The following is a 13285-nucleotide window of genomic DNA, read 5'->3' as shown; positions in this document are numbered from 1 at the left end:
AATGCAGTATTCTATTTCCAAATTAAATTGATATTCACATCAAACATTGTTAAAAAGTGTTATTACATGACATTGTTGGTTTTCTGTTTCTCCCTTGAAGTGGGTGCTACTGTCTAAATAAAAATAAATAAATAATAATAAACTTTTGCTTTTGAGGCATGTTGAAATTTACTCTCTTGTCAAAATCCATGTATTACAAGTAGTTTAGCTGGAGAAGTTTTTCTTTGGAAGTGTTGCTTTGGATCCACCCAGAAACATAGTACTTCTACAAGATCAGTGTGTTTTTGCTTGTCAACCCATGTGATTGTGCATTCATTGAAAGGGACAGTGCTGGCAAAATAGGCTGCATATTTGCTCTACTTCTTTCCTGCAAAGAATGAAATCTATAGAATCCGTTCAATCAACAGGTATAGTGCTATCAGGCAAGACAAGAATGTCTCATGGCCTCATCACTGATGCTAAACCTAATATGAGGAAGCCAGTTGGGTAAAAATAAAAGAATGCTTGGTATTCGTGGCACTGTAAACTCCCCCAATTATTTTTTTTTTCTCCATGGCATGAGAGAAAAGAGAAGTGAGAGGATCGTTTCTGGAGAGCAGGGAAGATTCTCGAACTGCACTCACTGTTGGCAGGCATCCTTTAGTCTGGCTTAACCCAGAGGGCAAAAAAACCTGTGTCATCATTATTGTAAATGTTACATATCTGATCGAATAACATTATTTTATAACTTTATTTTAACTCACTCTGGACAATGCACACTGAAGTTCTTCATGTAAGGCGGTTCAGTCTCGCAGACCAGAGTGTCTAAATAAACATGCACATACACACACAAATATGAGAGGATCATACAAATTGTTTGCTCTGCGCCTGTCTATCTTCATGTGAAGTAACCTGTTCATAAGAGTTAGCGCCCAAACAAGACAGAAGTGCGAGTGGACTGAAAATATTGAGGCGGATTGAATTAGTTACAGCTGAACAAACACTGACTCAAATGACCTGTGCTTTAGTCATACCCCCCTTTGGCTTTCTTCTCTTGGCCATCCTGGCCTCTCTCTGGCCTCTGCTGATAATTGACAGCCTGCAGAGTGTGTCTGCGACACTCTGAGGCTACAACACCAGGGGTTCGCAAAGCCTGGCCACTTCCACAGGGACTGGACTAATCTCACACACACAGAAAACACTCAAGGTATGTTGCTTTAATTTCAGGTTTGAAATGTGCAGTGTAACAAAAAAATGTGTTTCTGGTGGCTTTATTGTATTTGATTGGTTAAGAAATTGTTTCCTCTGGTCTAAACAAACAACAACAAAAAAAAAAAATCATTTTTATGGGATCTTGTGGGACCAGCAGAGGAGGAGGATAAAAGTGTCATCTTATTTATTCTCATATAATATACAGCACCAGGATTGCATTTATTCAGCGGCATTTGTACAGTCTTACATATATGGTGGATGAGATGAGGGTGTGCAGTGGATGCTAAGGTGTGTTAAGGACAACTTAGAGAACTTTAGTACACATCAACTTTGCTAAATTGATTAGTTCTTCTTTGGACTCTTTCCTTAGTCTGCTACTGTTACATTTCCAGCATTGGTTTAGATTCCACTCACACATTTGTGTCAGCCTCCAAGGCAAACATTCTTTCTGAGGTCTTCAAAACACCCGATAATAGCTTCTTTGGTTCAATTTAAACAGGGTCCCAAAGGTCAGCTCTCTAGGTCCTCTCAGAACTATTTATTACTCTGACATCGTTGTAAAGAAGTTTGAGCTTGATCTCCATTGCAATACTGTGTTGAGAAAAATGTTTTTTGGTTGTTTTGTTTTAAACTTCCTTTAACCAAAATTGTAATGTTAATGTAACACAAACATAGACATATTCTCCCATTTGACTAGGGTAGGGCACAGAGGTGGCTGCCAAGGGTCAAGTAAACATTGGAACAACTGCTAAGTCTGGGGACTGTGCAGATCACAAATACTGCAACCAAATTCCTTTGAAACCTTCCTCTTAAAGGCTGTCAACTAAAATCTCTATCGCCTGTGACTGAAAGACTACAGTATAGTATAAGTAAGTATAAGTATAAGTATATATACTCTTTTGATCCCGTGAGGGAAATTTGGTCTCACACACACAGCACACAGTGAACACACAGTGAGGTGAAGCACACACGAATCCCGGTGCAGTGAGCTGCCTGCATCAATAGCGGCGCTCAGGGAGCAGTGAGGGGTTAGGTGCCTTGCTCAAGGGCACTTCAGCCGTGCCTACTGGTCAAGGTTCAAACCGGCAATCCTCTGGTTACATGTCCGAAGTGCTAACCAGTAGGCCACGGCTGCCCAAAGGTCTTATAACTGTCATGTAAGGCACCATAAACTGAGATGATACAAGAAAAAACTTTTTTTCTGCACATTTATTTCCATGGGTCATTTTATGTACTGGTCTCACTCACTCCACATCTGTCCACACTGCACTGACTGAAGCATCAGATGTCCTTCTGAGGTAATTCTCTGTATGCCCTACAGATGGCGCTATTAACGGCTCTCCTCGTGGCCCTGAGTCTAATTGTACGGAGCGACAGTGCCCCGCCACTGGATTCAGATCCAGTCATCTACGACCTAGAGAATTACGATGAGGGGCTCTGGGATCTGGAGAACTTTGCAGAGGGCTACGACTATGAGGAGGTGAGGTCAGTCACGATCACATGCTAGGAATGCATAGAAAATAGGTGCCAAGATTCACTGTTAATGGTCATAAAGCACAAAATAGTAAGCACATTCAATTACCCTGCAAAATGTAGCCTATGGCCACAACCTTAAAGATGAAGTCTCCTTTTCACTAAAATGTTGTTGATATTTGAGCTCAGCAGCCAATCAAAGTGCACGCCTGTTTTCCTTGCGCCTGAATCACAGTGTGGATTGGCTCATGGCCCACCCCTAGTCAATACATTTATTCACCAGTTAAAGAGCCAATCAAACTACATTTGTTTCAGATGTCCACTCCAAATGCACCTATAGCATTGAACGTATATAAGAATTGCCAATGACCAGTTGCCATGAAACATTTTGTTATATGGATGTTGAATAATGATATTTCAAGAGGGTTTATTTTTTTGGTAACACTTTACTTGACAGTTTTGACATAAGAGTGACATGACACATGAACCCTAACCCTAATCCTAACCCTACACCTAACCCTATCTAATCCCAGTGGTTAAAGTGGGATTTGGCAGGTGGGGGAACCTTAAAATCCAGTGTTGGTGCAACGGGGAAAAATGACTGACCACATATTGAGTATTGTGGTGTTGCAATAAATTTTTTGGTCACCTCTGTACACGCAAAAAATTAACTCACCATTTATTTTAACAATATCATTGCGCTATATCATTGGTATGAAAGAATATATTTATTATTAATTTATCTGAGGTGGCGGAACTGCGCCCCCCCCCCACACTTTAACCCCTGCCTAATCCTAACCCTAAGTTGTTATGACGAAAACCGAATGTCACTTAATAACAGAAGTGTTATGTCATAAACATTTATGACTTGTTTATGACACGTTCATGACAGTGTCATGTCACTCTTATCTCGATACTGTCAAGTAAAATGTAACCAAATTTTTTTAGGGCCTTGTGAATCAAAGCGCTTACCCCGACTGTAAAACTACCCTCATGTGCTTCATGTCTTGCTTTTATATTCTGCCCCTTAGATTGAAGTGGGCACAGTAGCTCCCCCTCCCACCCTTGAGCCACCTGCCATCATCCCTGACTCTGAGGTTGAAGCAGAGGTCACTCAGCCTCCTCTTCCCACCCAAGCTTCCACCCCTCCCACCCTAGTCTTTACTGCCCCAGGACTGTTTGGCCCGGAAACTGGATTAGGTGAATTAATAATTTGTTCAACTTTACATTTCTTCACTCATCATGTTAATCCTTTCAGTTCAGCTCTCTCTGGGTGTCTTTATGGACACATCTGCAGTGGGCAAATGTAAAGACAGAGACTGGGGTAACAATGTATTCACATAGAAAATAGGGTCATAGTAACACATGGTGTTCTTGGAAACCCTTTCATTTTGTCGACTGTTGAACTAATGTTGTCTCTTCCACAGACATGCCCACCTGTTTGCTGTGTGTGTGTATAAGTGGCAGTGTTTACTGTGACGATGCTGAGTTGGACCAGATCCCTCCTCTGCCAAAGGACACCACTCACTTCTATGCCCGCTTTAACAAGATCCAACAAGTTCAAACCAGGGACTTTGCCAACTTGAGTAATAATAGCATTTTCATTGAAACTGAGCTTGTTTTTTTACAATAATATACTGTATATATTTGGTAACACTTTACTTGACGGGTGAGTTCATAACACATTCATAGCAGAGGTCATAAACTGCACATAAAGCATTCATGACTGTTTCATGAGACATGACTCAACATCCATACCAAACCTTTCATGAATGTGGAAGACAGAACGACAACAACTTGTCAAAATAAAAGTCCCAAACGCAAAGCAGCATTGCCGTTTTTGTTCAAAACCTCTTACCTGATCACGTCACATCTGAGTCAATGGGCTACTCCAGTGCCAAAAAGACAGAACATGGTCAAGCAAATAATTTATGTTTCATAAAAATGTATTTGTTTTATGATGTAACCTTTGCAGATGATTTCTCATCTTTTGCTACTGGGAATGTCCAACCGTTCCAGGTTACACAAATACGGGTCAGCTGAATGTAGGCTTGTTTACCTCCCAGTGTTAAACTCAGTGATTACGAATACTTCACAACTTGTATAGTAAAGTGACATTCGATGTAGACTTCATAAGATATTCATGAAATATTTACAAAGGCTGGAGAGATTAAATCAATGGTATCCAGGTTACACAAATGCGGGTCAGCTGAATGTAGGCTAGTTCTGTCTTCAACATTCATGAAAGGTTTGGTATGAACGTTGAGTCATGTCTCATGAAACAGTCAAGAATGCTTTATGTGCAGTTTATGATAGCTGCTATAAATGTGTTATGAACTCACCCGTCAAGTAAAGTGTTACCATATATTTTTACTGCAATACAATACAGAATGCACAGTTAATATGTAGAAACATTGTCACTACAGTTTGAATCAACTTGCATAGGTTAAAAGGTTTCTTTGTTGAAATTAGGAAGCTTGAAATACAGTGGGTACTGTAGTTCAGTGTACTGATTACTATTAGGAGCACATATTTATTTATCCTTTAAATAATATGTTATTATTTCTCAATAAATGCTCACTGAAATAGTGTCAATTGTTTCTTTACTTTCTAGATCAGCTGAAACGCATTGACCTGACGGGAAACCAGATCTCTTCTCTTGAGGAGGATGCTTTCCGGTCCATGTCCCAGCTACAAGATCTACTCCTACCGGACAATCGTCTTCAGGCCCTACCAGAACTCCCCAAAACCCTCAAGTATTTGGATGTCAGCAACAACCAGCTGAAAAGTGTTGGAATTCACGACGAAGCCTTTAAGGTCAGGAGTAAATGGAGAAACATAGTCCCAAACTTCTTCTTGTGGCCTTGCAAGTGATATTTGTTTTTCCACAAATCTCAACCATACAATGCCCTGACGTGTTTAAGTGGGTCTTGTGATGAATATTAACCTTGATCTTTAAATAGGTGCAATTTAATTGACCTTTGGATGACAGATAAGAACCCAATGTTCCTGAAAACAATGTTTGTCTACCAATCAAACTGTTCTTCACAGAATTTGCAGTCATCCAAAATGGTTGCTGGCTTATTGTTTTCTCATTTGTATTCTATTTAACTGCTGGTCTACAGAGTAGACATATTATGTGGTTCAAAGAGCAGACATCCCAGTTGCTATTTGATATGCAGTAATTATGACTGAAAAACAACCTCAAAGCTAAACCTCTGGTGCTGAAAATAAGTGTGGTGTGTGAACCTGACACCACCATAAGGCAGTCCAGTAACCACTAGCTAAATGCTGGCATGAATCAAGTTATTAGCATTGTTTTTGTGGTCTAATTACTGACTGCCAGGAATCCCCCCTCAGGATATGAACAACCTACAGTTCCTGTATCTGTCCAAGAATCTACTGGACTACATCCCTGTTCCGCTGCCCGAGAGCTTGCGAGCACTCCATCTCCAGGTAAGTTATCCGAATTCTGAACAAATTACTAGGAGAGAACCATGTGACTGTTGTTGATGACTCTAGAGAAAGATAATCCCCATATTCTGTCATGCCCAGATATTCTTTTAATGATCTGTCATGCAGATTTGAACATGATGCCAAGTCATTATGAACCCAGGTCTGTCTTTTGTCTCTTATTAGGTGTGTGGTTTAATTAGGTCTTTCTCTAGAGGTATGAAGTTAACTGATGGGAAATTAGTTTTAATAATAATACATTTATTGATAATAATAATAATAATACATTTAATTCAGAAAAGCGCATTTCAAGGTACCCAAGGACACTGTACAATTGGCAAGGTACATAGAGCATGCAATCACATCCATGGTTGGATTTACTGACAGTGTAGACAGTACATTCAGGCAGGGACAATGAGAGAACAAGCATATACTGTAGGAACGACACAAACACAAGTTGGACATGGATACAAGGTACATAAAATACCAAGATGCAGAGGAAACATCCTCAGAGGGCATACAATAGTACACTGAACACAAAGTGAAGACCAAGTGTAAGACATAAAAACGGGAAATAAAATAAAAGAGGCAGTGCAAGTAGAAATCAGGGGGCTGACAGGAAAGCTAAGCTAAAAAGATGTGTTTTAAAAGTGGATATACATGTGCTTTGGCTCACAAGCGGCAGTGCATTCCACAGTTTAGGACCTGCCACACTGAAGGCCCTGTCACCCATGGAGCGAAGCCGAGATGTGGGGACTGCTAGAAGATATGTTTCTGTAGAGCGAAGGGTGCGGGATTGCAGGTATGGGGTGAGGAGGTCTGATAGGTAAGATTATTTAGGGATTTATAAACAAGGAGAAGGATTTTGTAATGAATGCCATGGTGGGCAGGAAGCCAATGCAACTGCTGGAGGATGGGAGTAATGTGATCCCAGTGCGGGTGAGTAGCCTTGCAGCAGAATTTTGGACATACTGCAGCCTTTTTAGGGTTTTTGCTGGGATGCCGTAAAGTAGAGCATCGCAGTAGTCAAGCCTAGATTTAATGAATGCATGTATAAGTGTTTCTGCTGCAGATGATTTGAGGGAGGAGCGGAGTTTGGAGATGCTTTTGAGATGGAAGAAAGACGTTCTGCTGATATTTTAATATGTGACTCGAAAGAGAGAGTAGAATCCAGTATTACGCCTAGATTTCTAACTTCAGCAGAGGTTGTAGCCGGGGATAGATAGCTACCGATGTTCTAGTTTTTTCAGAACGTTAGGGGTGGAAATGAGAATAGCTTCTGTCTTATCTTGATTGAGTTTGAGGAAATTTTGAGTCATCCAGTTGTTAATGGCATTTAAGCAGCTGACCAGGTTGGATAATGCATCTGTTTAGCTGTGCTTTTCATGGTTGAAGAAAATCATGCATAGATAAAATCAAGTGAATAGAGACACGAAGTGTCTGCATCAGTAGTGATAGTTTCCCATTTTATTCACACCACTACAACATGAGTCAATGATTGTATGTTTGTATGTATGCAGAAAGCGTATAGGATTATGACAATCTACAGAGAACTCTATTTTGTTTGTAATGTATACTTTGTACACTTTGTACTATATATGATACAGATATACGTCATAGTCCAAACTGAGTTATTACCAGTGTGTGTTCCTTGATGTTCTTCTGGACTCTGAACCTACAGTACAGATTCAGAACCTGCCTGACCCTGCCATGAACTCCGTTGACCTATGACCTATAATAACATGACCCGTCCACCCTGAGGTCATGTTATTGATTGATCCAGAAGATGCTCTTTCTTGAATGTGGATAATTTGTATTTGGAGTGACACAGCCTCACGTTGCAGGGCTATCTCATGACATTTTCTTTTTGGGCAAAGCTTTCATTCTCATCAATGGGTTCATCTCTGTCATACTGTATGAACGAGACCTCTTCCTATGCAGTGAGACACCACTCGAGTTTGTTATGTTCTTTTGTGTAGGCCTACTGTCGTCACTATTTAATGTGCAAAAGCTTGCAAACATGACCACCAACACAGCTGACACTAATAAAAGCTTGCTAGCATGCTAACTGGCTGTGTCTTTTGACTCTGGAGACCTGCAGACCTGCAGTGCTGCATGTTTAAATCAGCAGTGGCATACCTTCAGTGTTGTTGATTTGAGAAAATGAGAGTGAAAAACACTATAAGGTTGACCAACTCTAAAATGGACCTTTGAAATGCAGCAAGATCGAGGATAATACAGTAGGTTAATAATGTAGAAAGGAAGGCCTGGAGATGAATCAGTGTTACAAACTGATGTGTGTTTGTATACATTTGATATGGTAATAAAATAGCTAATAACATCGAATTGTAGAATGAGTGCATATATGGTGGCATGGCGTGTATAGTTTAATTTTTGTGTAGCCTATATTAGTTTGTGTGTACTGGATAGGTGTTAAAAACCACACAGTACATCTTACAGTATATCTTCTTACAAATCTTTACAACTGTTTACACGCGTTTTTAAAACTCTATGTCTATTTTTCAAAACTCTACACTCAAAACCCACAATTGCTCACACAAAATGCCTCAATCTCCAGCAAAATGACACACAACATTCAAAATGTCATAATGCACATCTCTAAAGCAAACATTTACATTATAAACACTTTTGTCATATGACATTTTGGATACATCATGTACACAATGTTGCTCAAAACCAAAAGAGAGTTTTACGCGAAGTCGACTTTTTGTAGAACATTACGCTAAAGTCCAATTCATTATCATTTCAAAGTATCTGCACTGTTGAAATTGAAAACCAAGTCAAACACTGAGAATTAGTGTATGGTTTTGCAGATTTGGTGTGGGGATATGGTATTTGAAAGACATGTTTAGAAAATTGTGTGACAAGCAAAGATTTAGTGTGTAAGCAGTTGAAAAAACTGTAAATCTTGATCAGGAAAAGCACAAGAAATGTATGTGGCAGATTGAAGTGTAATTTCAAAGATTTCAGATTTACCTTAGGTTAAAATAGCCCATGATTTTATTCAATAGAAAAATATACCAGAATCCACTTCATGAATAGATTGAAATGTTTTTAAAAATACACTGACAGATCACAGAGGGACATGTTTTGAGTTACTTTGACATGCGTTTTTCAGTTATTATTATTGACATGAAGCAAGCTTGCTATTCTGTTTGATGCATTGTGCTTTTGTGTTTACAGGACAAACCAAAAGCTGATAGTTATCTGCTCTGTTCTGGCTCTATGTGGGACTACCCAATAGCCTAATTGTGGTGACAAATATAGAAAGGCAGGCTATCCTAATGGGACCCATGTCCTCTCTTTGTTTTAATTCCCAGAACAACAACATTCAGATGCTCCACGCAGACACCTTTTGTAATAGCCACAACATTCACTACGTCAGGAGAGATCTGGAGGACATCAGACTAGATGGCAACCCGCTAGATGTCAGCCTCTTCCCCCAGGCTTATGTGTGCCTGACTCGCCTTCCCGTCGGGAACACACACTAACGGAAGAACGCCACAAGAGCACCACCACACTTCACACCATTTAGTCAATAACTAAATCATTTCTTCACTTCTTACAGTAATAATTTCTTTCATAAACTGTGCTACGTAATTCAGTAAAATAGAATAGTAGCCTCATACAATTAGAGACTGATGCCTGTGTTCTGTAAGCTTTATTTTTAAGGTCAGTTAACATTTTTGGTGTAGTACCCACAATCCACCACTTGTTGGGGAACTTCTCCCATTTATCTTACACAGTGCAGTGTTGATGATGCTGCTGCTGGGGATTTCAGCTCCTGCAGATCTGAGTATGACTCTCAAGGAATGAGTGAAATATATGAATGTTGTAGAATATATGATTTCCCCATATTGTAGCATTTTATTTTGTAGATTTTCTAATTCGATGTAAAATGGTGGCCTTTCTTCAAATATAGCGGATGGATTCCTTGGTTTCATAGCAACTCTAAAAATGACAAGTTGACATTTTACCCATGTTACGTGTATAAATATGCACCTCGTTGTATTGAAGACAAAATGTTTGGCACTTTTAGAGAACAATTAATGTTTTGTTGACAGATTGTGACGTGTATCGAAATACAGCTTCTGTGCGTGATTTGTCTCACAAGCGAGTCTGTGTTTGTTTGTGTGTGTGTCTGTGTGTGTGTGTGTGTGTGTGTGTGTGTGTGTGTGTGTGTGTGTGTGTGTGTGTGTGTGTGTGTTTGCGTGTGTGTGCTTCAAATAGTCTTCCATCAATATGTGAAGATGTGTGTTAGTCTCTGTTAATTGCAGAGAGCGGAAATCAAGGTCTAATTCCTGTTGGCTCTGAGGAACTCCCCTCCCTGATTTGATTACTGTGGCTATATGATAGAGTGAAGCAATTCTAAATCTGCTGGACTGAGCTTAGCAGAAGGGTTAAATCAGTGACTGTTACGTCAATGTGTGTGTTATTATTCAAACAGAAGCAGATTAGTGCTGTCCTGATGCCAAGAGTTAAACAGAAAACAATCAAAAGTCACCAGAAGGCCAAAAGGAGACATCACAACTGTATAGTCTGGTTTTTCCTCAATGCTAACAACACATTGCAACCAGGCTATCTAATTTTTTCGGTGTGATCTTCATTTCTTTGACAAATGAGTCTTACCATGATCATTTGTTCAAGGCTGATTGATTAATCTCAGAAGAGTGTGATAAAAGTGTGCTGCTGGGAGGGTGAGAGAGATAGAGAGAGAGAGAGGATGAGAAAGGTAGAGGAGGGGAGGGGGAGTGAAAGGAGGATTAAAAAGGAGAGTATCAAACCAAGGCCAGGAGGAGGATCAGTGGGATGCCTTCTTCCTCTCATCTTTTTTTATTCCATCTCTTTTGTCATCCTTGCGTTGCCAGGGGCTGCCCAGTGCCTCTCCCTCAGCCTGTGTTCTCCCTCTGTAGATGTCATCAAGTATACACGGCACACTCCTTCCCCTTGCTCTCTCTCTCTCTCTCTCTCTCTCTCTCTCTATCCCTATCTCTCTCTCTCTCTGCCATTCCTTCTCTATCGCACGCTCTGTCTCATATTTACTGTCTTCCTCATGAACATTAGGCACACACAACCACACACACACACACACATTATAGTCACACACACACACACTTTAATTCATGACTCACCTGATGAATAAAAGTGATAATATGTGTCGCTTCTTCCCCTCACCTCATCATGATCAGCACCACAAATCATGTGTGTGTGTGTATGTGTGTGTGTGTGTGTGTTGTTGGTTGGCTACTAATGGTGTGAAAGAGAGAGAGAGAGAGAGCGGGATGGATGGCAGAAAAAGGGAGTGGGGATAAAGTGTGTCCATGTTGGCTCTGCTCACGTGCGCGTGGGGGAGGGGAGCGGCTGGTGTTCAGGGGACCGGCACGGTGCGGTGTAGTGCGGCGCCTCCCTTCTGTCTGGTTCTCCCTTGTGGCTGTCACACCCACTGCACCCTTCGGTATCTGGCATGCCGTGCCGTGCACGCCAAACTTGGGGTGGCGCTATCCTGTCGTGACCTGTGGGTGTGGTGGCTCTGTGATGGCCGTGCAGCTTACTGCCCTCTGCATCATCAGGGTCTCACCTCAGTCGCTCTCTCACTTCTCTCCCGTCTCACTTTGTCCTGTATCACTCATGTAAGGATTTATGTTAATGTTTTGCACCCAATTAACTGTCTGTTATAATACTCTCTCCTCCACACACACTCGCACACACCAATTCTCGCAGATTCTCTCAGTCACTCCTCAATGTCTCTGCCTCTTTCCACTTACCATTCAGCCCCTCCCTCCCTCCCTCCATCCCTCCCTCTCTCTGTCTTTCTCTCAATCTCTCTGTGTCTCCCACTCCTCACCCCCTCCACAACACCCAGCCCCCTCTTTCTCTCTCTCTCTCTCTCTCACTCAATCTCTCTGTCTCTCTCTCTGCTGCTGCTACTGCTGTGTTGCACCCCTGTGCATGAAGGTGACCTTGCAGATTGCCTGCGCTCATCTATCGATTGCACAGCCTGGGAGGACCCGGGGTCTTCCCTCCTACTCAGAGTGCAGGCAGGCAAGCTGCAGTGTGTGCCTAGGTGCATCTGGTGCGGAGGAGTGCCAGTGTGCTGCAGTGTGTGTGTGTGTGTGTGTGTGTGGGAGGCACAGTGAGAAAAGCAGGGGTGAGCTGAGAACATGCGTCCCTCTCCATCCTCCTGCCTGTCAGAAAACAAGCACACCCCTCAGCCATCAAATCATACAGCCACACACACAGCCACACACACTCACACACACACACACACACACACACACACACACACACACACACACACACACACACACATTCACACACACACACACACACACACACACAGACCCCATCCCCGATTGTCCCACCCCCTCCCTTCCCTGAGACGTACACAGCCAGCTTCATCACTGCCTGCCTACACAGACTCACCCACGCATGCACACACAAACACACACACAAACACACACACACACACACTCTCACACACACACAAACACACACACACACACACTCTCACACACACTCACACACCCACACTTCCGGAGAAGAAAATAACCGTACATGATATGGGAATCAAAGATGCAGAGCACCACAGCTGTACCCGTGAACATGTATGGGGGATGGGAGTGTGTGTGTGCATGCTCTTAAATAAGGTCTTACTACATTTTATGCTTTTCTTATAGAATCTGTTTACCCTGTAGAGAATATAATCTGCAGTTGTCTTGCCTGTAATTGTCAAACAATATAAGCTGTAATTATGCAAGCATTGTGCAACTAAAAAGGTTAGAATAGACCTAGTTTGCTAAACAATGAAGGGAAAAGGATGGTGTAGTCATAGCTTTGTTAGTATAATTACTTCCAGCTGAGACTCGGCTGAATTCAGTGACAATTAAAAACTGATGAAATGGCCGCCATATGCAAATGAGTATTTGAGTGATTAATGGACATCAGATGAGTTATGGTCATTAAAAATAAATAAATAAATAAATAAATAAATAAATAAAGGGGGGAAAAGTGCAACTTTTTGAACAAATATGCATGGGTCTCCCAGCCTGGTGCGGGGTATGCAGACGAAGGCAGGCAGGGATGAGAAAGACAAATGGAGGAGAGGAGGAGGAAGAGAGTGATGAAGAAGAAAAGAGGTGGGAATAGT

At 41.5% G+C, this 13285-nt stretch overlaps 1 protein-coding gene across 3 annotated transcripts; it reads left to right on the top strand.

Moving 5' to 3' along the window:
- Positions 1-1052: 1052 nt before the first annotated feature.
- Positions 1053-10248, top strand: optc (opticin). Of its 3 annotated transcripts, none has more exons than XM_042090609.1 (8): positions 1053-1186; positions 1889-2060; positions 2513-2671; positions 3696-3864; positions 4092-4250; positions 5279-5481; positions 6025-6120; positions 9459-10248. In XM_042090609.1, the coding sequence occupies exons 3-8, from the start codon at positions 2513-2515 to the stop codon at positions 9627-9629; spliced, it is 957 nt and encodes a 318-aa protein (XP_041946543.1). In that variant the 5' UTR covers positions 1053-1186; positions 1889-2060; the 3' UTR covers positions 9630-10248. The 3 variants fall into 3 exon arrangements, with proteins under 3 accessions (XP_041946543.1, XP_041946542.1, XP_041946544.1); XM_042090608.1 differs by having other exon boundaries at positions 1073-1186; positions 1894-2060; XM_042090610.1 differs by lacking the exon at positions 1889-2060 and having other exon boundaries at positions 1073-1186.
- The last annotated feature ends 3037 nt before the right edge of the window (positions 10249-13285 follow it).

The sequence above is a fragment of the Alosa sapidissima genome, chromosome 4 (genome assembly GCF_018492685.1).
Source record: "Alosa sapidissima isolate fAloSap1 chromosome 4, fAloSap1.pri, whole genome shotgun sequence".
Lineage (NCBI taxonomy): Eukaryota > Metazoa > Chordata > Actinopteri > Clupeiformes > Clupeidae > Alosa > Alosa sapidissima.
Note: the sequence above shows the minus strand (reverse complement) of the source record. Positions and strands in the feature narration are given on the sequence as shown.